Genomic DNA, 22,687 nt, shown 5'->3' on the forward strand with positions numbered 1-22,687 from the left:
TAAACATTATCCCTTTACATGACTGATAGTGTTCTTGCTTTATCCATTTGGAACCCCATAAGAGTGGAGTGTGAATGGATGGATTTCAGCAGATTGGTGTTCCAGTTGTAGGAATTCTTGCAGCTGCTGCTCTTACTTTCTATGTCGTCAGTTTTGCTGAGCTCAGGGAGGTAACTTCATACCTATATATATATATATATATTCTTTTCTTTCTTCTTAATATCTACACACACACACATATATATATATATATATATATATAAACACACACACAAATAAACATTTCCAAATTTTGGTGATTAGTGATTTGAAGAGTTTGATGATAGAGCAATTCATTTATAAACAAAAATTTCCTATTTCTATCAGATCAAAATAAGTGGACATAAATTGCCAAATTGTTTTTCCTTTTTATTTTAAATGCATATATATATATATTTAAATAAGTTTTCTACATATATATATTTTTTATTGACAATTTTTCACGTATAAATGCATTACTTTCAAAAAACCCATTCTATTTTTTTGTATTGATTAATATCCAAATTACTCAACTAAATGTCTTAATTTTAAAATTCAATATTTTAACGAAATATCTTTGAATCTGGAATTTGTCGACAATAATAGTAGTTGTTGGGTAATTTTGAATATTGTTAATGTTGCAATTTATTGGGTTCACTGCAATTTACCCCATTGTGATATTATAAATCAACATATTATCGTTTTACGGAAGAAAAGGAGAAAGTAGCAATACATCTCCTTATATTTTTTAAAATAGATCAATCTACCTCCCTGTTTAAGGAAGTAAATTATTTTATTTTAAATAGTACATGACAAAAAATTATTTTATTAAAAAATATAAGAAGGTAAAAAAATATTATTTATTTTTTCTTAGGAGATAATTGAATTATTTACAATATCATAAAAAATTGTTTGTATTTTTTTCTAATTTATTATGTAATTGTAATCGATTTACTGAAAAAGAAAAGAAAAAGAAAATCTTGGCAATAACTTTGTTTCCTGATTGTGTGAAGAAATCATTGAAAGATATAGAAGAAAGGGAAGAGAGTGATGGGGGTGGTGGGTTCAAGTCATCTTTGAGCTCCAGAGTGAGAAGGGCAAGAAGAAAGGCTGAGAAGCAGTCCAAATCTTGACATCATCAATTTTCTACCAATTTATGTATTTTTTTTTTTAAATTTTTGGAGAAAATGTTGTGCCTTTTTCTGGAAAAATTCTCTTGAAAGTAGTTATTGCTTAAAAATTTTAAAGTAAATTACAACGGGCTTTTCCGTCGTTACTTAAAAAATATTTTCTTGTAACAGCCTATTATAGGGGATATTTATTAAGTATTTGTAATTTTAGGAGTATCTGTAATTCGGGGAAGAATATTTATAATTCTTTAAATAATGATGAGATATTTATAATTATTGAAGATTTCAAAGTATCCATTACAGATAGGGATGGTTTTTGGTAGTGTGAGACAGCAGAACATGCACCTCAAGAGGAGATGAATAACCATTTGCTTGGCTACCTACATTTGTGAAATGACAAGTAAAAATTTGATTTCTTGATTGAAATTCCAGTGTAATATTATTGGGGGGAGGGGACAGCCAGCTCAGGTTTTTTCTACATGGGAGACATCAAATCTTTTCACCATTGTCCAAACTGCTTTGAATGGATCACTTCTGAGACTTGAGCTCTGCAACCCTTTCTTCTGTACTCTTCAGAGCTTTCCCATAGATTTCTATCAGCTGAAAGGTGCAAGCAAAAAGAGCTTCAGTTCCAATCACAAAATTTGGCATACAATTCATAGCTTTCACGAAATTTGATCAGTTGGAGACGTGTTCGATAAACATAGGCCACACGCAACATTCTCGGGAGAGTAAGAGGTTTAAGCATCAACAGCAAGAACACCCGAGCACTAACACTCTAGACACAGCACTTTACAGACAACACTTCAGCCGTGGCATAAACGGAACGATGACTCGGCAGAAGATAGCTCAAACCAAAAGAACTCAAACTTTTAGTCTAAAACAGCCACTCTCACAGCCATTTCTGCTTTAAACAGGAAGAGTAAATTTTTCAAGATAATTCATTTGTGTATGTGAATTACGTACCACCACAGTTGACCTGACACTACATTATATTTCCATGTAGCTTTAGTGTGTATCTCGTCATTTACTATATAGATACAGGCCCTAGTTAAAAGATCGACGGGCTGCCGTCTATTTTACTCGTAACATACTCTATTCTAGTTATAAACTTGGGCAACTTTGGACCTAGGAGAAATTCAATCTCTAGACCACATAAAACTAGTCTCTTCTTGTATTTAATATTGCGCGCTTAAATTTTTGTCCTCTACTGAAAATATTAATAGGTTAAAAGACCCCCTGAAGAGAAGAAAAAGTGTTGGACGACCCCTGAACTTCTAGAAAAGATCCTCATTGTCTTCGGTGCCAGACGGACCAGGTTGTTGTTTTCCTAAAGTTCCAAGGGTCGCGTAGCCTTTTTATATTTACGGGAGGATTTTTTGCCCATTAGTATTTTCATTTTCACCGGAGACCTGTTGCATTTAGCCCTTTAATTTTGATTGCTCATTTTTCCATAGACTTTAGCTCTGTGGTAGTAGTTGCTAACACGTATTACTTTGAAGGGAAACTTACCTTCTCGATTTCTTCAGGAGTCATTATAAAAGGAGGAGACATCATTATGTTGTCACCCGCAACACGTACCAACATTCCATTCTTCTCACATTGTGCTCCAAAATAAGCTCCTACACCTGAAAATTTGCAGAAAAATATAAAATGTAAGAATGTACTAGAAAAGGCACAATTTCTTTTCCAAAGAAGAAAAAAACATTGCTCAAAGATTCAGAGACAAAATAACAGACATACCCCATTCAGGAGGAAATGGATCATTTGGTGACTTGTTATCTGCAAATTCTGTCCCGAGAATCAAACCAGTCCCCCGTATCTTCAGGAGAGTGCAATGAGTCAAATGAACGAGAAAAGAATAACTTCCAGTATTTATTATATAAACAAATAAAAATGCTTTCTGTACCTCCCCAATGATGGGACTGTCGGAAAATGCTTTCAACCCTTCCTGAAATCTTGGGGCTATTTTATTTACTTGGTCAAGAATATTTCTCTCCCTGCAGAAAGCAAACAAAACATTTTGTTTCCATGTAAATAAGCATTTCAGATTGTTTAAACTAAATCGTTAAGCACCTATTTAGTCCCCAATGAACTTGCCTGGAAAATTCAAATTCATACGAATCTTTAAGCATCTTTATGATGACCGCACAAAGATCTTAAATTTATTCTCAAAACATTCTTCATTCATGTTAGTTCTTGTCATATATCTAAAGAAATTTCCATCTTTCTTTAATCATGTTGTGGGAGGGATTAAAACGATAGAGCATGAAATCAAGATGGAAATTGGTTGCAGAGAAGATAAAAACCCAGAATTCACTGGTAAAGATCAAGAACAACATACTTGTAAATCTTCAGTGTTTCCAACGCAACGGCACATGATACAGGATGTCCAGAATAAGTAAATCCATGCGAGAAAGAACCTTTAGACGCAAAAATTGGAGCAACGTGTTAAACTGGATTTATCACAAAAAATCTTATATAACTCAAGTCAATATGCTAGCACCAACCAAGCTTGTTGCTTTGAGAATATATGACGTCATAGACTTCTGGGCTGACAAGAACAGCTCCAATAGGCATATACGCAGAAGAAAGAGCCTGTGCATAATCAACAGCAAAAGGAAATTAAGCACTTTGCAAGACTAGGAAATGGGGTTTATCACAACTTTGCTGAAAATTTTTACCTTTGCCAGCGAGACGAGATCAGGTTTGATGCCATACTTATCACAGCCAAACATTGTGCCAGCCCTTCCAAAGGCACATATTACCTCATCAGCAATAAAAAGGATATCGTACTTTTTGACCACAGCCTGAACCTGCACATATGTAGAAGATGCTCAGACCAAATCCTTTATAATTGCAGAGTAAGAAAATGAGATTGAACACAAATTGGTAAAACAGGTCCTTTGCTGCACATGCAAAACAGAAGGTCCATATAATGCCCATCTAGCTTGGAGACAAATTGATAATATACAGTTCAATCTGAGAAAGAATACAACATTGCAGGATGCTTATGTGCAGATGCTGTATCAATAAGTTAAAACATGGTTAATGTGGATAGGAAATATATCAGGCCATGTATGTACCCATTCCTGGAGAGACAGTCAAAGTTAAGATGTAAACTTTTTCTTGCAACAGTAGCAAACTTTTACACTTCCTCAGGAGTTATTTTGAAACTATTCTGGAGTTTTGTTTTGAGGAAATGGTACTTTGGAAGTGGGATTGGTGAATGTGTTGAGAATGAAAGTCTGTCTTGAAGATTTGTTGGGATCTTTTGTGAACGTGTCAAATCAATCTTTTCTGGATTGTATGATTAACAAGTTTGACTGGAAGATGTCATATATATGATATTCAGATATTGCATGGTGAAAAATGTGTTGAAGATGTAAATATATATTTTTCGTTAGTGCAATGATTTAAAGATGTAATTACAAAATATGTAATCATTAGAGTAATAATTAAATGATGGAAAATGTTTTGAAGAGAATTTTGATAGACTGAGAATTTCCCTCCTGCATGCAAATGTATTTTCATCTCAGGGAGGCAAAAAAAATAACCGAAAATGCTTGGCAATGAATGTAGCCAAAGGGTATGTAATGCTTTCTGCACAAGTGAACCGAGAGTCTGAGACTGGTTTGTGGTAAAGGGTTTGAAATACCTTACCATGGTAAAGCACCGATTGTAAAAGGAAACTCACCTTCTCAAAATAAGTTGCTGGTGGAGGTATCACACCTCCTGCCCCCATAATCGGTTCCGCAATAAAAGCCGCAATCTGAAAGCACTCCATTTTGTTATGAACGTAACATTCAACATCTATTATAAGTAAAGAGAAGGCTGCAAAAATAAAACAAATCAATGACATGAATCTAATATCAGTTACCGTCTCAGGTCCCTCTTTGAGGATAAGATTTTCCAAGTTCTTGGCCAACCTGGTAGAGAACTCTTCCTCAGTTTCCCCTGAAAAATTCTACTTTATAAATTTCAGATGATCATGGATGAAGGGAGATTATATTAAGTCAAGGAATGCATCACAACCTGGCAGATGATACCTCCAATAATGTGGGCAGTCTGTATGTAATACGAATGGAGCTGGCAGATCAAATTTCTGGTGCAGCGCAGGCAACCTGTTAAAAGTCAATATGTTATTTGTGTCTACAATATTTACTACATAAGAATGACAGCAACAATACGAAATTTAAAGGCCAACAAAATTACCCTGAAAGACTCGCTGATATGAGTGTTGAACCATGATATCTGCCAAACCAAAGGAAATTGGATTGACAAAGAGAACTTACAGCAAAGTAAATAAAATGAAATGGAGCAGAAGATTACGATTTTTGTCTAGCGATGAACTTCTTCTTGTTAGGCCTTCCAAGGGCGTTATTGTAGTACCAAACTAGCTTCACCTGCAACAAAAGGAAAAACATAATTATTACTAATAGGTTGTTGGCATCTTAAGAACCTATACTATTCATATAGAAGAGCACATTGTTAGGATCTTTAATCAATCAATAACAACCTTCTAGTTATCTATTTATCTCGATCTCACACTTTTCTCTCCATTCTCTATTTCAATTTTCTCTTTTTCCAACTCGCACATCTTGTCTTTTCAAAAAATCATTTATTTTCTATCTAATGCTTATTTCAAATATTCCATTTCATGTACTGAACTATTTTCTTCTTTTTTTTCAAATGAAATAAATGCTAAAGAAACTTTTGGTAAAACCGTAAAAGACACCTAGTTATTTATAACTTTAAATATTTGCGTACAAGCATTGAGTGCACTACACACCCTAGTCTAGTTGATAGAAAACCAATATCTAGAAATTGGCCTTTTCAACTGAATTGTTTCTTGAATTAAGGAATATGGCATCTCATTCCTAATAGCTTCACCACACACTTTGTAACTTTTAAGCCACCTTATTTCAGAGTTCAGTCAATAAAATCATCATAAATGTAATTAAGCGTGGAAGTTTTCATACTTCATCATTTTCTAGAACTAGACAGATTAAGTATTTTTAAACTCTAGATTTACAACTCCATCTCAAAATAGATGCAAATGAAAATCAGTCAAGATAAAATACCCAATTCAATGTTTCTTAAAGATGATCAAATCTGTAAACAAATGAGAGACGAAGAAAAAAAGGAAGAAGAAGATGTCCTAACCTGTGAATCATTGGCTTCTGATCCACTATTTGTGAAAAAGACCTTAGCCATTTTATTTGCAGTGAACATCTCCGACAGTTCCTTAGCAAGATCCTATATATAAGAAGAAATCAGGATGAGGACATATCCAAATTCCTGATATGCAGCTTTCAAATTGAGTGTAAATCTTTGTACCAAAGAGGGTTTCGTGGTTCGATTCCAAAAGGAGTGGTAAAATGGCAGTGTGTTTAGTTGTTTCGTTGCAGCAGCAACAAGACGTGGTTCATTGCCACCTGCAAGAATGCAAGACCACGTAAGTGTCTAATTGATAATATTGGTTATGTCTTCCACATAAATGTTCAGTGAAAAGAGTTCCATGATGTTTCATATAATGAATTTCAAGTAGAAAGTTTTTGTCCCACCAACGGTAGGGAGAGAAACATGACTGTTGTGGTTTCAAGATATTTGCTTCGCCACACAGTAAATTTAGCAGACAAACTTTCAATTATGTTCATGTTTTGAACCATGTTGCAGTCCAAAAGTAACAATACTTCTCATATTTTGAGCCACATTGCAGTCGCTTATAAAGATCTCATGTAATCCCAGCATGTGATCACTTGTACTCACAGCTCAGTGGTTGGCCCTAGGTGCGACCATATTTCTCACATCAATTGCAATAGAGGGCAAGCAGCTACATATCGTATGCTACTAGTACGGAGTCAGTTATAATAATTTATATAGGGCTTGAAATAACTGAGTGTAATGCTTTACGGTGATAAGATGTTTCTGGACATGCTTAACTAATGTATACATTTGGAGAAGTGAGGAGAAGATGAATGTATATCAGCTATGTCAACATTTGATTAAGTGATTACTTTTTGTCAAGTATAAACTTGGGTTACAATTGCTTTTTATGTATAGGCATAGAAATCAACTCGTCAAATGTCATAATGTATTATCATGAAATATTTCCTGGAAGTCATAAGTACGACAAGGATAAGATCACCAAGAAGGAAGTGTTGAAATAGTCAGACTATTTGGATTTACTTTTTTGTTTCCATTGACTAGGAGAGGAGGGGTTATTTTTCATAAATCAACTTGTTAAATATATGTAGTCAAACTAAATTATGCACATATTTTGGGCCTCTCAACATGTCTACTATTGCTTTCAAAAATTACATCCTCCATGTCTGTTACAGTGCCCAGAACTAGTGACAAAGATGTAACAGACAAGTTATTGCTTTATATATGCACATACAAGATGATCAAAGCATAATGTTAGAAGTCTTTTTCCCTTAATAGGATAAGTTTTCTTCAGTTTTAAGTTTTGAACACACGAGAGAGGAGAAACACAAGATTCTAAAATCACAACAAAATCGTACAAGTGAGAGCATGTGGGTGGCAGATAAACAGATAAAAAGTCAAATAACAGGAAGCAAATAGTCTGTATAATTGGGGCTTTTAGTGGGGGTTTCGAATACCTAGCGCTGTGCACCACAATCCAGCAAGAGCATCAAGATACTTTTTCCCATTAACGTCATATACATAGGAGCCCTGAAAAACAAACAAGAATGTAGCACCTACGATTAGAAGGCTGAAAACTTTGAAAGTACGACACACAAATTGTAAATCCAACTTTCATACCTCTGATTTCTCAATAACTAAAGGATTCAAATCTGTAGTCTGCCATCCAGCAGTAAATGGCGCTAGCATATCATGCCCCTTATAGCTGAAAATGTCGATAGTTAATAGTGACAGGCAATAAAACTATTTCATTTACATCACTTGATATCAGAGTTCATAGAGAATATTTTGGAGAAAGTCTTCATTATACGGAAACTCATTAATATACTATAACAATAGACATGTAATACCTTAGAGACATCAGTAGTCATTTTCTGTTGATATGAACAGAAAAGCAGCGAAGATGTATATGCTGAAATTAGTAATGCTAAAAAAGAAATGGCATATACCCTTTATCATCAGTTGATGAAACATCCTTCTGTAAAGATGCCTCTGTACCATATGATTTTGCACGTACAGAAGCCTGGACCAAATGTTTCTGCAGATTTTTACCTGCTGAAATATCCTTCACATAGTGACCAGCCTGTAGCATTGCAAGTGTGAATGTCAGATAATCAGTTTAAAACCAAATAAAGAAGCAGAACAAAGTAAATATTGATTAAAAGACACATTTGGATTTTCTCTGGACAGAGCTTGTTTCATTTGTTTTCTTTCTCCAACTAAATAGCCAGAATTTTTAGATGAACTAAAATAAGCATCAAGCTTGGCTCTGCATTAGTTTCAAAAAGGTACAGAAACACAGTTTGTGTCGTTTTGTCTCAGCCATTACAGCTATAATGATACATCGATCAACCATTTCACGGGAAGGTACTCAAAAAACATACAATGAAATGTAAATCCAAGCTTGGTCTCATTGTCCACCATGGTTTTAACAGACCAGACATCTTGAGAATTGACAGAGCATTTACCTAATATTCATGACATATAAATTAGTTTCAAAGGAACTTCTAGTTTTTGGCCTTGAGATCAAAGGCAAAGATGCATGTTTTAGTCCTAAAAAAGACACCAGCATCCTTTAAGAAGATCAGCCATTTGTTCGATATCAGGAAGGGTAAAGGGGTTTCTTTGATTTCCACATGGATACCTAGACATGCAAAGTTCGAAGGTTGAGTCTTAATAAGGGCTATTATGGGAAATAATTACATCAAAACCTGCAGGAATGATGAAAAATATAGCTGAAAAACACACAAAAGTATACTAGATAATCAAAGGTAATTAATTTGGAATGGTCCCTCGAGCTGAATTGATCTGACTGGAAGTCTCAGGTGTAACACTAGCTTATACAAGGACTCAGGAACACTGTGGCTTGACAAACCACATAAATTCAACTTCTCTTAGTCAACATATTGGTACAAATCATCGATGTCAAGCTGCTTTTTTACTTTTCTTATGCTAATCAGTTATTATTGTACTTTACGGAGACTTAAATGAGCTATGATGGACAAAGTCAAGTAAAGGAAAAGAACGTACCGGCATAATCCTAAAAAGCAGCTCTAAGTACCTAGAATACATATATTGATTGCATTTAATTAATTCTTAGTTATAGCTAAATGTGCATCGTACAAAAAGCATAATCTCCGCAAAGTCATCCATCAGCACGGCCAATTTAAGAATGCCGGAATTTTACCAACTCAATCAAGCAAAACACAAATCAGAGAACCCTGACGCAGGATGAACTCTCATCCACCTTATAACTCATCCTCTTCAACATACACACCCATAGCCCACTCACCCCCCACCCCACCCAGAAAAAAGGTTGAAAATTTGCGCACCCAAGAAAGAAACATTCCTGCAAAGGTATCCAAGATTAAATTACATGGTGACCTTCACAGAAACTTCAGTGGCAATTTTATATCCATCCATCCATCAATCAAGAAAGTAAAAGAAAAAGCAAATACTGATTGATACTAAAGATGCAACCACCCCCACCCCCCAACCCATAAAAAGCTCCCATCAAATATAACAAAAATATACAAAAAAAAAAAAAGCGCAAAGGAAAGCATCTCATCATATTATACAAAGAAAAACTTACGAAGACACGCATTCAAACACAGACATCAATATGTGGGGAAAATAACACAAACACAGAAGCGGGTTTTTCACCTGGCTGGCGTTTCTGAGAGTCAATTGAAGAAGACGATGCATCATCACTTTTTCCTTGTACCCTTTTGCAAAAAGAATCGTATAAAATTGTTATTCTTGGGCCAAAGCATGCACGGAACAGCAAGAGAGAGAAGTATGTATTTGTATGAGAGACAGTTGGATAGATGATGCGAGTGACGAGTGACGACTCAGCAATCCATATTTAAACTGATTTTGTAATCTTGATCTGGACAGCAGCGCCCGTCATCAGATGTCTACATTCATTGATTTTGCAGTTTGAAGAATATAAAGAAAATATTCATTTGCAAAATTTAAGGATTTTCCCAAAAGTTTCCTTCCTTTTAGGACTTTATTTCAAGAAACGCTTCTCAATTTTGATTCTTGTAATTTGTTAGTACCAATGCTCTATATATATATCATAACATAATTTTGCAAAAAATTATTTAAATTATTCGATATTCGATCAAATTCAATTGGTAAAAAATTATTTGAATTCAAATCCTTAAACTTAACATATTAAGTTTGCACAAAAGATTTGTTTCGATAAATTTTTAAACTCAATTCAATTAATAAAGTATGCAAAAATATCAAATACTTAAGTTCGACTCGTATTTATTTCAATTAAAAACTCGTTTGAGGTTAATTCAGTTAATAATCAAATTAAGTTCAAATATATATTTTCAAATTCAATAATAATTTAAAACCTTTTGAATAGTATGTTTTCGACTCGCCTCAATTTATTTTATATTACTAAATGTAATTATCGATTTATTTTTCTCTTTTGTTTTGTAAAAAGTTGCCTGTTAAGTGTATTTTTAATAATTTTTAGAATTAAAGATAATTTTCGTCCCCTAACTTCATGCCATTCTCGTTTTAGTCTCCTAAGTTACTAGGGTTCCATTTTGGTCCAGTAAAACTGAAAAAATCTCAATTTTTGGTACAAATTTGATCGGAAAGTTGAGTCACTCGCCGGAAAAACTTTTTAAATTGGGGCTTGCATTGTGATTGGCTGAAATAAAAGGCTTAAAGGCAATTTTCGTCCACTAACTTCAGTCCATTCTCGTTTTAGTCCCCTAAATTCAGGCCATGTCTTTACCACATCATCTTTTTCAGCCAATCACAATGCAAGTCCCAATTTAAAAAGTCACATGCCTAGCATGTGATTTTTTCCGATGAGTGACTCAACTTTCTAATCAAATTTGTATCAACATTGAGATTTTTTCAGTTCTACGGGACCAAAATGGAACACTAGTAACCTAGAGGACTAAAACGAGAATGGCCTGAAGTTAGGGGACGAAACCCTTTAAGCCTAATTTTTAACATATATAATTATTCTTCCTCTAAAACTAATTATCTTTAGTAGACACATTTCCCCTGACTTTTTTATTTTTCTCTCCTTTTATATTATATTTTCCTATATAAAAATAACAATTAAGTATTTTATTTGGTATGTTTAAAAATATGCACATCATTCTTTTATTATTGAAATATATATCGGACATATTATATATTAAACATAGACTTTTGTTTGAGTGATTTTATTAAATATATTATCCACAACATTTTGGATCCCACAGCATTAAAATATGAACATATCCAATAATGGGACTTTGTTGATTATGCTCCAAACAGATCAAAGATTAAGGCTAAAATATTATTATTATTATTATTATTATTATTGCCACTAAAAAAAAGTATGATAATAGTGACAAAATATTATTTGATAATTTTAAAATTATTATTAAAAATATATATTAAATAGTAATAATTTTTTTCTTAATATTAGATAATTATTAGTGATAAAAAATGTGTATAAAGTTGTCACTAAATATAAGAGGTAGTTTGGAGTTTGGTTAGGAGGAAGATTTCGGAAGGGAAGTAAAACTGACGTATATGAAACACCTCCAAAGTCCAATTTTGTTTCCTTCCAAAATTGGGCGAAAAAGTGAACGTATAAGACCGAAAAGATAAAAAAGTACGTAGTATATTTTTATTTACTCTATTGTCCGCGTATACATATAATTTTTCTCCAATTCTTTTCTCCTTTCCGTTGATAATGCAGTATATAATCGTTAGAGAAAAGATAACAACATTGCTGAAAAATTACTAAATCAAAGTCAAAGATGAATATTTTTATTGATATAAAATATTGCTATTCTTCTTTGATAAGTATTTTTATTTAATTAGGTTTTAAATTTTTTATATACTAAATTTATATTAGTACAATATTAATTTTTTTATTTTTAATATAAAACAAAGAGAAGAGTTATTCAGTAAAATTACAAATATATTATTTTCTTCTCAATCTGTTTTCTCTTACCAAAGAAGTGGCTTCTATTTGAAATTTACTCCCCTTCGAATCGTGCCAAACAACTTGAAGGAAAACTTTATTTTTTCTTGCTCCCTCCCCCTCTCGCTTCCCTTTTCCTCTCACTTGAACCAAACGAACCTTACGGCATCACTATACATGTGCCACTAATTGTATTTAATGATATTGTGCGCATATTCTTATAACTAATTTGTGCTAACAATAATTTTTACTAAAATATAGTAATTATAAAAACCATGAAATTCATTATTATGATAAAATAAATATTTTTATCGCTAAATAATCCCATTAATAATAATATTAAAATTATTATTTGATTTTTATTTTTTTTGCACTAATCTTCTATTTCTTTTTAGTGTGTAAACTTTGGATAAGATTTTCATCTTTCTTTATTTAATTTTTGGGCAGCCAAATTGAGACCGAGAGATTGCAAAGTTTGATTTTGATTCTTACAATTTTATTTTGGCAGAGTTTGATTTTGCCATTACAAACTTTGGGATAAATTAGGTGAATTTCATGAATTAATTATAAGGCAATATTTGTGATTATTAATTGAAAAAAACATTATTCCAAATATTTATTTAATTCCAACAACATTTCTTTGAACATTTATTTAATTAGGTCCGCGTATGCAAACAGTCTTTACTATTAAATAGAAAGTGTACTTGTAATTATAATTAAATCGTCGTAAAGTACTGTACTTGTAATTTTACAGAAAAAAATATAAAATATTTATGAATTTGAACTTAATATAAGAAGATGGTAGTAATTTATTCATAAATTTAAATGAATTGCACATAGGGAAAAGAAGGAATTAAATAATAATAATAATTATATATGATACAAAGATGTTTTGAAATTTTGATGATTTGTCTCCATCAATTGTATAAAGATATTTTGCCCAATTGATTGGAGAGTGTGTCCATATGAAAGTGACAACAAAGGAAGCTTCAACCATATATACATTTCCAATTGGTCAACTTCATTTATCTTGGACCTATCACTTTGTCCCATATGCATTTATTTTTCTTTGTGATAGTGCATCTTGATTAACTTAAATTAGGAAATAATTTAAGCATTAGTCACTTCTTAGAACTACATAAAATATAAAATTAAACAAATTCTATTGAAAAATAGAAAATTTTAGAAGAAACACTCAGATAATGGTCGAAATGACGATAATCAACCTCGAATTATGGGCCTGCACACATAAAACTCTCCTCGAAAAAAGAACCACAGGCATAAATTGATTGGCATATAACTTGGACCAAAAGTTAATATCATTGGACTACCATAGTCGAATTACGTACTTCATCAACTACGCTTTCATTTTAGGGTAAATTGCATAACACCTTCCCGTATTTTGGTGAAATAGCAAATTCCGTTTTGTTATTTTTATAGAAAAAAAGCCTCTCATATTATGAAAAAGACAACAAAATACCCCATCTCTAGAAATTAACTGAGGGTACATCTCAGTTGCCTAAAATGTAAGTGAATTTCTTTATTTTTTTTAACACTTTTTTATGTTATTTTTGTATTTGTAAAATTTATTTTTACCCCTTTCTTTGATATATAAGAGAACGTCGATCTTTTAGTTTAAATATATTTCAATAAGTTATATTTATATATAAAACATACTAATTAAATATCAAAATACAAAAATTATATCAAATTTTGTTAAGTTGTATTTTTATTATAAATAATATTTAAATTAAAACTACAATATATGCATTAAAACTAAAAATAAATATAGATTAATTATCTTTAAATTTTTGAAAAAATCAAATTATTTTAACTTAATTTTTTTAAAAAATTAAAAATAATAAAGAATTAACTTTTCGTCACCTCGTCACAAATGGAGAAGAAGGCTGTTAATGGCGCTTAGAGAATGAAGGTCACCCCTTCTTCTGCCGTCACCCTTCTTCTAGGTGACGGCATTCCAGATCGAGTCGCTGCCCTTTTTAGAAGGGGATGACGGCAAGATCGTCCCCTTTTTCGAGGGCGGCTAAATGGGGCGACGCGAGGTCGACCACTTTGTGCACGGGAGAAGGTGACTCACCAGTCTATCTTGCTTCGCCACCCACATTGGCGCGGTCGCTCCCGCCTACATCTATATATATATATATATTATATATATTTAGTTTGTATCCATATATAATTATATATATAATAAGAAATATTTTTAAAATTATTTAAGATTAAACCGTTCAAAGTTTAATAATTGAAAATCAATGATTATTATATGAGGATATAATGGGCAACTCAGTACAAATTTTAACGTCATTAAACTTACTTAATGGAATGGGAAAATGTACAATATTTTGAAAAATACAATGGATTTTATCTATTTATTTTAACATATAGAAGTTTTTGGCTTAATTTTCAAAACACAAAGAGATTTTATGTAATTTATCCTTTATTTTTCATCTATCTAAATGTTTTCAAAATACATCCATCTCTTATTATTTTATAGTGATAATTAGAGTTGAAGTTGCTCATATACACTTTATGTAATATATATATATATAGAAAAAAGAATTAGTATTAATAATAGGGATAATTACACTCCGCTCTTTTAAAGTTAGGTATAATTATACGTAAACCCCTTGTGATTTAAAAAATTACATCTAGCAATCCTGATATTTGCTTTCATCTAACAAATAAGTCTCTCCATTTACCAAAATTCACAAAATTTGCTGATATTTAACAAAAATATTGAAAAAAAAAATTATTTACATTTGATTGACTTATTACTGATTATTATAGGTAAAATAAATATTTTTATAACCAAGAACCAACATGACAGGTCCAAGAACCAAGCTCAATTTTGCTAAACCAATATACAACATGGAGAACACATCACACTGTTAAGTTGTGAAGATTGATTTGAAGAAGAAAAGGATAACCTGATTCAACTTAGAATTCCCAAGTTGAGTTGGAGAAGGATAACCCGATTCAAAGTTGAGTTGGAGAAGGATAACCCCATTCAACTTAGAAATCCCAAGTTGAGTTGGAAAAAGGATAAGTCATGGCTATATATACTACTCTTGTTAGCATTGTTTCGTAGAGAAAAGTAGAATAGAGTAGAGAGAAAAGAAAGAGTTGAGACGAGGGTGAGTGTTGTCTTTCACGTGTGGTGAAGACTTGCATACAAGTGTGTGTGTGTTGTACTCCTCAATTTTCCTCCTCTTTGAGTGTTTTCTCCTGGCTTGGTATCGCCCCCAGACGTAGGATTTATATCCAAACTGGGTTAACAAATTCGTGTGTCTTTTATCGCCTTCATATTCCACCTGTTATCCATCTTAACCCGATCCATTTCCTAACAACTGGTATCAAGAGCCTGGTTCAAGGAGTTAAGATGGAGGGAAAGTTTCCAGTCGAACGGTTCAATGGTTCCGACTTTGGGTTTTGGCGTATGCAGATGGAGGCCTACCTGTACGGGAAGGACTTGTACGAACCACTTGCAGAGAAGTCCGAGAAGACGAGTGATGAAGAATGGAAGGTGCTCGATCGAAAGGCGATGAGCGCAATAATCCTGTCGCTCTCTCGAAATGTCGCCTATCATGTGAAGGGAGCAAAGAGCACGAAGGAAGTCCTACAGACTCTTGCCGATATATACGAGAAACTCTCAGCAATGAACAAGGTTATGCTGATGAAAAAACTATTCAGGTTGCAGATGGAGGAGAGGAAGTCGGTGGCCGATCACCTCAATGACTTCAACCAACTCACGACACAGCTGGCGTCTGTGGATATCGTGTTTGACGATGAGGTAAAAGCGTTAATTTTGCTTTCATCTTTACCTGACAGTTGGGATGTGGTTGTTACTTCGGTGAGCACTTCGTCTGGGAAGGAGAAGATGAAGTTCGACAACATCAAGGACATGATGTTGAACGAGGAAACCCGTAGAAAGCAAACGGGTGGATCATCTGACTCTGCACTACATACAGAGTCCAGAGGGAGACCTGACACACGGGGTAAATACCGTGGAAGGTCAAGGTCAAGGTCCAGGAACAAGGGCAAGAAGGAGATGGTGTGCTGGAACTGCGAGAAGCCCGGACACATGAAAAGCGAATGTCGGGCGCCAAAGAAGGAAAAGGAGGGCCGAACAGCGAATGCCGCGACGGAGGAGATCACGGATGCACTCTTGTTGAGTGTGAGCAGTTCTTCCGATGATTGGGTTGTGGATTCAGGGGCCTCATTCCACTCAGGCAGCAACAAAGACATCATGGAGCCATACACCTCAGGTGATTTTGGCTTAGTTTATCTTGCAGATAACAAACCCCTCAAGATTGTAGGAAAGGGAGATGTGCGGATCAAATCAACGAATGGGTCATGCTGGACCCTACATGATGTGAGACACATACCAGGACTGAAAAGGAACTTGATCTCAGTCGGACAGCTGGATAGTGATGGATTCCACACGACGTTTGGAGACGCGAAGTGGAAGATCAGTCGGGGAGCAATGACTTTGGCTCGAGGACTAAAGTCGGGAACGCTCTACATGGCGGGAGGATCCAGTTCAAACATCCCCTTTGCAGGAACTGTATCGCAGGCTAACCTGTGGCACAATCGCTTGGGCCACATGAGCGAGAAAGGAATGAACGTGCTGAAGTCGAAAGGACGGTTGCCCGAGTTAAAATCGGTGGAGGTGGGTCATTGTGAACACTGCGTGTTCGGAAAGCAGAAGCGGGTGAGCTTCTTGACCACAGGAAGAACTCCGAGGAAAGAAAAGTTGGAGCTTGTTCACACCGATTTGTGGGGGCCAGCACCAGTGTCATCTCTTGGTGGATCAACGTACTACATGACATTCGTCGATGACTCCACTAGAAAGGTATGGGTGTATTTCTTAAAAAGAAAATCTGATGCCTTTGATACATTCAGGAGATGGAGGGCACTAGTAGAAAATGAGACAGGTCTACAAGTGAAATGTCTCAGATCGGATAACGGTGGCGAGTACAACAGTGAAGGTATCAAGAATTACTGCGCCGACCATGGAATCCGAATGCAGAAAACAATCCCGGGGACACCTCAGCAAAATGGCGTTGCTGAGAGGATGAACAGAACACTGAATGAGCGTGCGAGATGCATGCGATTGAAGAGCGGACTACCAAAGATGTTTTGGGCAGATGCAGTCAACACGGCTGCTTTCTTGATCAATCGAGGGCCTTCTGTCCCGTTGAACAACAGGATACCAGAAGAGGTATGGAGTGGTAAGAAAGTGGATCTTTCTTTCTTACGTACGTTTGGTTGTTCAGCCTATATTTTGAACGATGATCGGACTAAGCTGGATGCTAAGTCGATTAAATGTACATTCATTGGGTATGGGACTGACGAATTTGGGTATAGATTCTGGGATGATCAAAACCGGAAAATAATTCATCTGTAGCAAGTTTCAGAACCTTCCACGACACATTCGCAGGTGATTTAACAATGTGACAAATGTTCTCCCTGCAGATAAAAAAGATTAACAAAATTATTACGATAAATTTTCACAAAGAATGGTACGAGAGAGAATTACCAAAAAAACAAAAGAACGGTAAGAGAAATACTAGATGAAAATCTAAAATGCAGAACAACTAATATAGAAAAATAAAATCCCCAACAAAGGTATCATCTTGCCTGTGGATAGTTTCTACAACAGGATAGCACAGCATACTATTATCCCGTCCTCTTGCCACAATTACAGAAAGCTCCTGAAAATTCAAGTCATTTTCCCAGTAAAGTCTAAACCTTGTACAACCTCGAATGTGCATACAAATAAATTAATATATCCATATAAAATGTTATCAATGCATTTGTGCACCGAACAAACTTGTTTTTCTCGATAAACTTAAATCTTACAAATAAATGCCTATGGTCAAATTTCCATCTTAGGGATGCTAGTTCAATTTTAACATTCATCAACACTAAACTACAGTTTACTTCCAGGTAACTCCATCTGTTGTTTTCTTATTTACAAAATCTGTAACTACAACAAGCATTACACAGTTAAAACAAGAAGGGATCTTGAGGAGGAGATATACATGGTACAACCAGAGGGGTATAATGGAGATGATCAGCAGGTGTGTCGCATGAAGAAAAGCCTGTATGGATTGAAACAGGCTCCCGCGGCAGTGGTACAGGAAGTTTGACAACTTCATGCTAGAGATAGGTTTCTCTAGATGCAATGCTGATCATGTTAAAACAAGAAAATAAAAAAAGTCCTGTCTTCTTCTCATTACATGCACTGGAAACAAGAAATGAGATGATTAATATTATCAAGCAAGTGTTATACCAAGTGAACGCAGGCCAACAAGACAAAAACAACCCAATAGAAGGCCAAGTATTATGCAGATTCAAGATAGAAAATGCAAAACCGGTTGGAACGCCATTGGGAAATCAGTTCAAACTATCCAACAGTGATTCACCCCAGACTGACTCCGAACGTGCAAAGATGAGAGTCACACCGTATGCCTCAGCAATTGGGAGCCTGATGTATGCTATGATCTGTACTCGACCGGATATAGCACATGCAGTGGGAGTAGTTAGCCGTTTTATGAGCAATCCAGGAGTGATGCACTTGTTAAATCACCTGCGAATGTGTCGTGGAAGGTTCTGAAACTTGCTACAGATGTTGCATATAAGGCTGTGAGTTCATTGGAAGGTGCTGGTGTATTTGCGGTTGAGTTGTTTTTGACAGCTGATGGTCAGGTTGTTCATTGATGTTTCATCTTTATTACATCATGTTGGTACTAACATCTTCATGGGTCTAGATAAATAGCTTTTTGCATTTTTGCAGTCTCTGTTGTGTGCTTATGCATCCATTCTCCTCAGGTCTTGCTGAATGAAGTGGCCCCTAGACCTCATAATAGTGGACATCACACAATTGAGTCTTGTTTTACTTCACAATTTGAGCAACATCTGAGGGCTGTTGTTGGACTTCCACTTGGTGATCCATCAATAAAAAGTCCAGCTATCATGTATAATATACTTGGTGAAGATGAGGTAATGTGTTTGAATTGTCTTCTGTGATTCTTCATAGCGATAGCCAGAGTGCGATCCATCTGGCAAAGAATCCCGCGTTCCATTCGCGGACAAAGCACATCGAGATCAAGTACCATTTCATCCGACAACTTCTGGAGAAGAAGGCACTGCAGCTGGAGAAGATCCAAGGAGAAAAGAATCCTGCGGACATGCTGACCAAGGCGGTTGCGATGGAGAAGTTGAAGCTGTGTACGGCTTCGACTGGCCTTGATGACTAGAGTGGACAAACCCGGCGGTACCAAGAAAGAAGTGGAGAAAAGCTAATCAATCTTCAAGTGGGAGATTGTTAAGTTGTGAAGATTGATTTGAAGAAGAAAAGGATAACCTGATTCAACTTAGAATTCCCAAGTTGAGTTGGAGAAGGATAACCCGATTCAAAGTTGAGTTGGAGAAGGATAACCCCATTCAACTTAGAAATCCCAAGTTGAGTTGGAAAAAGGATAAGTCATGGCTATATATACTACTCTTGTTAGCATTGTTTCGTAGAGAAAAGTAGAATAGAATAGAGAGAAAAGAAAGAGTTGAGACGAGGGTGAGTGTTGTCTTTCACGTGTGGTGAAGACTTGCATACAAGTGTGTGTGTGTTGTACTCCTCAATTTTCCTCCTCTTTGAGTGTTTTCTCCTGGCTTGGTATCGCCCCCAGACGTAGGATTTATATCCAAACTGGGTTAACAAATTCGTGTGTCTTTTATCGCCTTCATATTCCACCTGTTATCCATCTTAACCCGATCCATTTCCTAACACACACAGGTCGCCGACACCTTAGGACACATCGTATAAAAAGATCCTTAACTAATTCTAAGCAGTCCGACTAGATTTAATTCTTTAACCAACAAGTAATAGATTTTCAAATTCTCGGGCAGATTGGACAAACTCCAGTGAAAGGGTCATATTTTCATCTAGATAAGTCCAAATCATGAACTAGTTTTTCTATTGAGTAGCTAATACGTGAAACTTTCCAATGGTATATGATTCACCATAACTACTTTTCTGATCTTACTCCAAGTTCGCCTATAAATTGACTCTTTATGTAGGTATTTTGATAACACATTCTATCATACTCCAACTTTCATTCTCTCTCAGTCATTGACTCTTTGTGCCGGCATTTTGGTAACACATTCTATCATACGCTAACTTTCATTATCTCTCAGTTTTTAAGCTATTTTCAGCTCACAATTTTCCGCCACACAAATTATATCACTTTATCATCATATTCAACCGTTATTCTTACATCATTTCAAGTTTTCCCTTTTATTTCCTTAGTAAATTATTATTGACTTAAGTATCGGAGTACTAATGTATACTTTGTAGGTTAGTGTCCTGTTAATCTTAAAACTTTGCATAAAGATTCTTCGATTCTTTTGGTATGATTGGACCCTAATACGCATCAATAAGAATTGAGTACATCAAATTATGATGATTATGTTATTATGAAAGTAAGTACTCATTTGATTTTCTATTGTTTTGTACAAACACCATTATTAGTTTTAACCTTAGATTTAGAGCTTATCAATTTAAAGATTTTCAAGAAATTGATATCAACACTTGGTTGGGAACTAATTCCTCTTGATCACCATCACTAAATCTAAATTGATTAATTATATCTACATATATATTTTTTCTCTTGAAAAATTGGAAAATTATATTTTTCATTCCATTACTTAAGCTTTGTACACTTTAGTTCCATTATTTACGATATTTTAGAAAATAGTCCCATAATTTTAAAGAAATTCACTTTCAGGCCTCTTTACCAATTTTCATTAAAAAATTAATGAAAAAAAAAAACAAGTGTAAGTTGTATGGTCATATGTTTTTGGAACCCTCACTTGAAAACGTTTCAGGTTTAAAGAATTAAAATTAATGTTTTCCTCTATTCTAAAAGGTAACAATCACGTGTTTAATTTTCTAGACGAGTTGGTTGGAGGACTAAAAATAAAACTTTACATTTTATAAACTATTTTCTCGAATTTCATAAACAATGGGACTAAAAATGTACTATACCTAAGTTACGAGACGAAAAAAATTGCAATTTTCCCATCGAAAAATAAATTGTTCAAATTTATCCAATCAATATTCAAATGCTCACTTGAGATGTCGAAACATATTTAGGTAAAGTCATATACTTCTTCATAAATCATATTTAGGTAGAAGCATTGAATAAAATTACCTCTCATGCTTCTCCTTCTTGACGATAATTTAGAGCTGGCTATAAAAAAATACCGATTATTCTTCTAGCTACAAGTAAATGGAATCTTGGATGCCGAAACAATTAAAAATCTACTCCTGCCCAGATGTGGGGTTGCAGATTTTTTCAATCTAAATGCAAGCCAATTCCAGAATCAAAATTCGACCTTAGTTTCACATTATACTTTTTTTCCTGGTACGCCCACATGGCCATCTTCAAAGAAAAGCCTCACATACTCATTTCCTCCAGGCATGCGCAATGATGTTATGACTGCGGTTAAAGACGCTACTGAAGAATGGGCTAATATGACGTATTTCAAGTTTAAGTATATTACAAACTATGGTCAAACGAATATCAAGATTAGTTTTCAGTTTCGAGATATTGGGGATGAGGTACCTTTTGATGGGCCTTAAGGGATTCTAGCACATGCTTTTGCACCAATTGATGGTAGACTTCATTTTGATGGAGATGAGACATAGACAAATGGTGTTTCACCAGATAAATATGATCTAGAGACAGTGGGGATGCATGAATTAGGACATGTTCTTGGACTTGGGCATAGCAGAGATTTTGATGCTTTAATGTACCCAAGTATTAGACCTGGAACCAAAAAAGGCTTGGGACAAGATGATATTAATGGAATAAGAGCTTTGTACCATATTTAAGCAAAATATTCTTCTTTTTCTTGGTAAATAATTGAGGAATAAATGATTACATGATGCCTATCCCAAATAATTCCTTACATTTCCTACACAATTATACTCTTTTATATTTTCGAAAAAGTTTAGTTTTATTTTTTTTATTTGATAATTTACTCAACCTTCAATGCTGGGTTTATGGGATTGTGCATTAAAATGAATTTAATAAAAGAATAATAATGGATTATTCAAATTTATAGTATATAATTCACAAAAAATATATGTTGGCTCTGAATTCACATCATATCATGTCTCTACTGATTCGAGGGCTCAGTCGATACCAATCGCCTGGGTGCGCACTCAATTTTGTGCCCTATTAACACACGGCAATTTAACACTTATTGCTTTTTTAAATTATTTTAACTTGATTTTTTAGAATTTAACTTTAGGTTTACATGTTTTTACTTTAGAATTGGCATCTCATCCATTGATTTCTCCAGCATAACGACTCTTAAGTGTAAGGTCAGGTCT

General features: G+C 34.5%; 2 protein-coding genes across 2 annotated transcripts; one reads left to right on the top strand and one right to left on the bottom strand.

The window, feature by feature from the left end:
- LOC105178584 lies at positions 1-1,688 on the top strand. Its single transcript, XM_011102090.2, has 2 exons — positions 1-170; positions 1,032-1,688. Exons 1-2 carry the CDS (start codon positions 75-77, stop codon positions 1,149-1,151), a joined length of 216 nt encoding a protein of 71 aa, XP_011100392.1. The 5' UTR covers positions 1-74; the 3' UTR covers positions 1,152-1,688.
- On the bottom strand, positions 1,478-10,280 carry LOC105178585 (gamma aminobutyrate transaminase 3, chloroplastic). Its single transcript, XM_011102091.2, has 18 exons — positions 9,981-10,280; positions 8,267-8,400; positions 7,938-8,022; positions 7,775-7,847; positions 6,489-6,586; positions 6,315-6,407; positions 5,481-5,554; positions 5,364-5,402; positions 5,184-5,272; positions 5,029-5,105; positions 4,846-4,920; positions 3,833-3,964; positions 3,659-3,746; positions 3,493-3,571; positions 3,058-3,148; positions 2,892-2,970; positions 2,661-2,776; positions 1,478-1,748 (listed from the first exon to the last, which is right to left on the bottom strand). The coding sequence occupies exons 1-18, from the start codon at positions 10,023-10,025 to the stop codon at positions 1,677-1,679; spliced, it is 1,539 nt and encodes a 512-aa protein (XP_011100393.1). The 5' UTR covers positions 10,026-10,280; the 3' UTR covers positions 1,478-1,676.

The sequence above is a fragment of the Sesamum indicum genome, linkage group LG16 (assembly GCF_000512975.1).
Source record: "Sesamum indicum cultivar Zhongzhi No. 13 linkage group LG16, S_indicum_v1.0, whole genome shotgun sequence".
Taxonomy (NCBI): Eukaryota; Viridiplantae; Streptophyta; class Magnoliopsida; order Lamiales; family Pedaliaceae; genus Sesamum; species Sesamum indicum.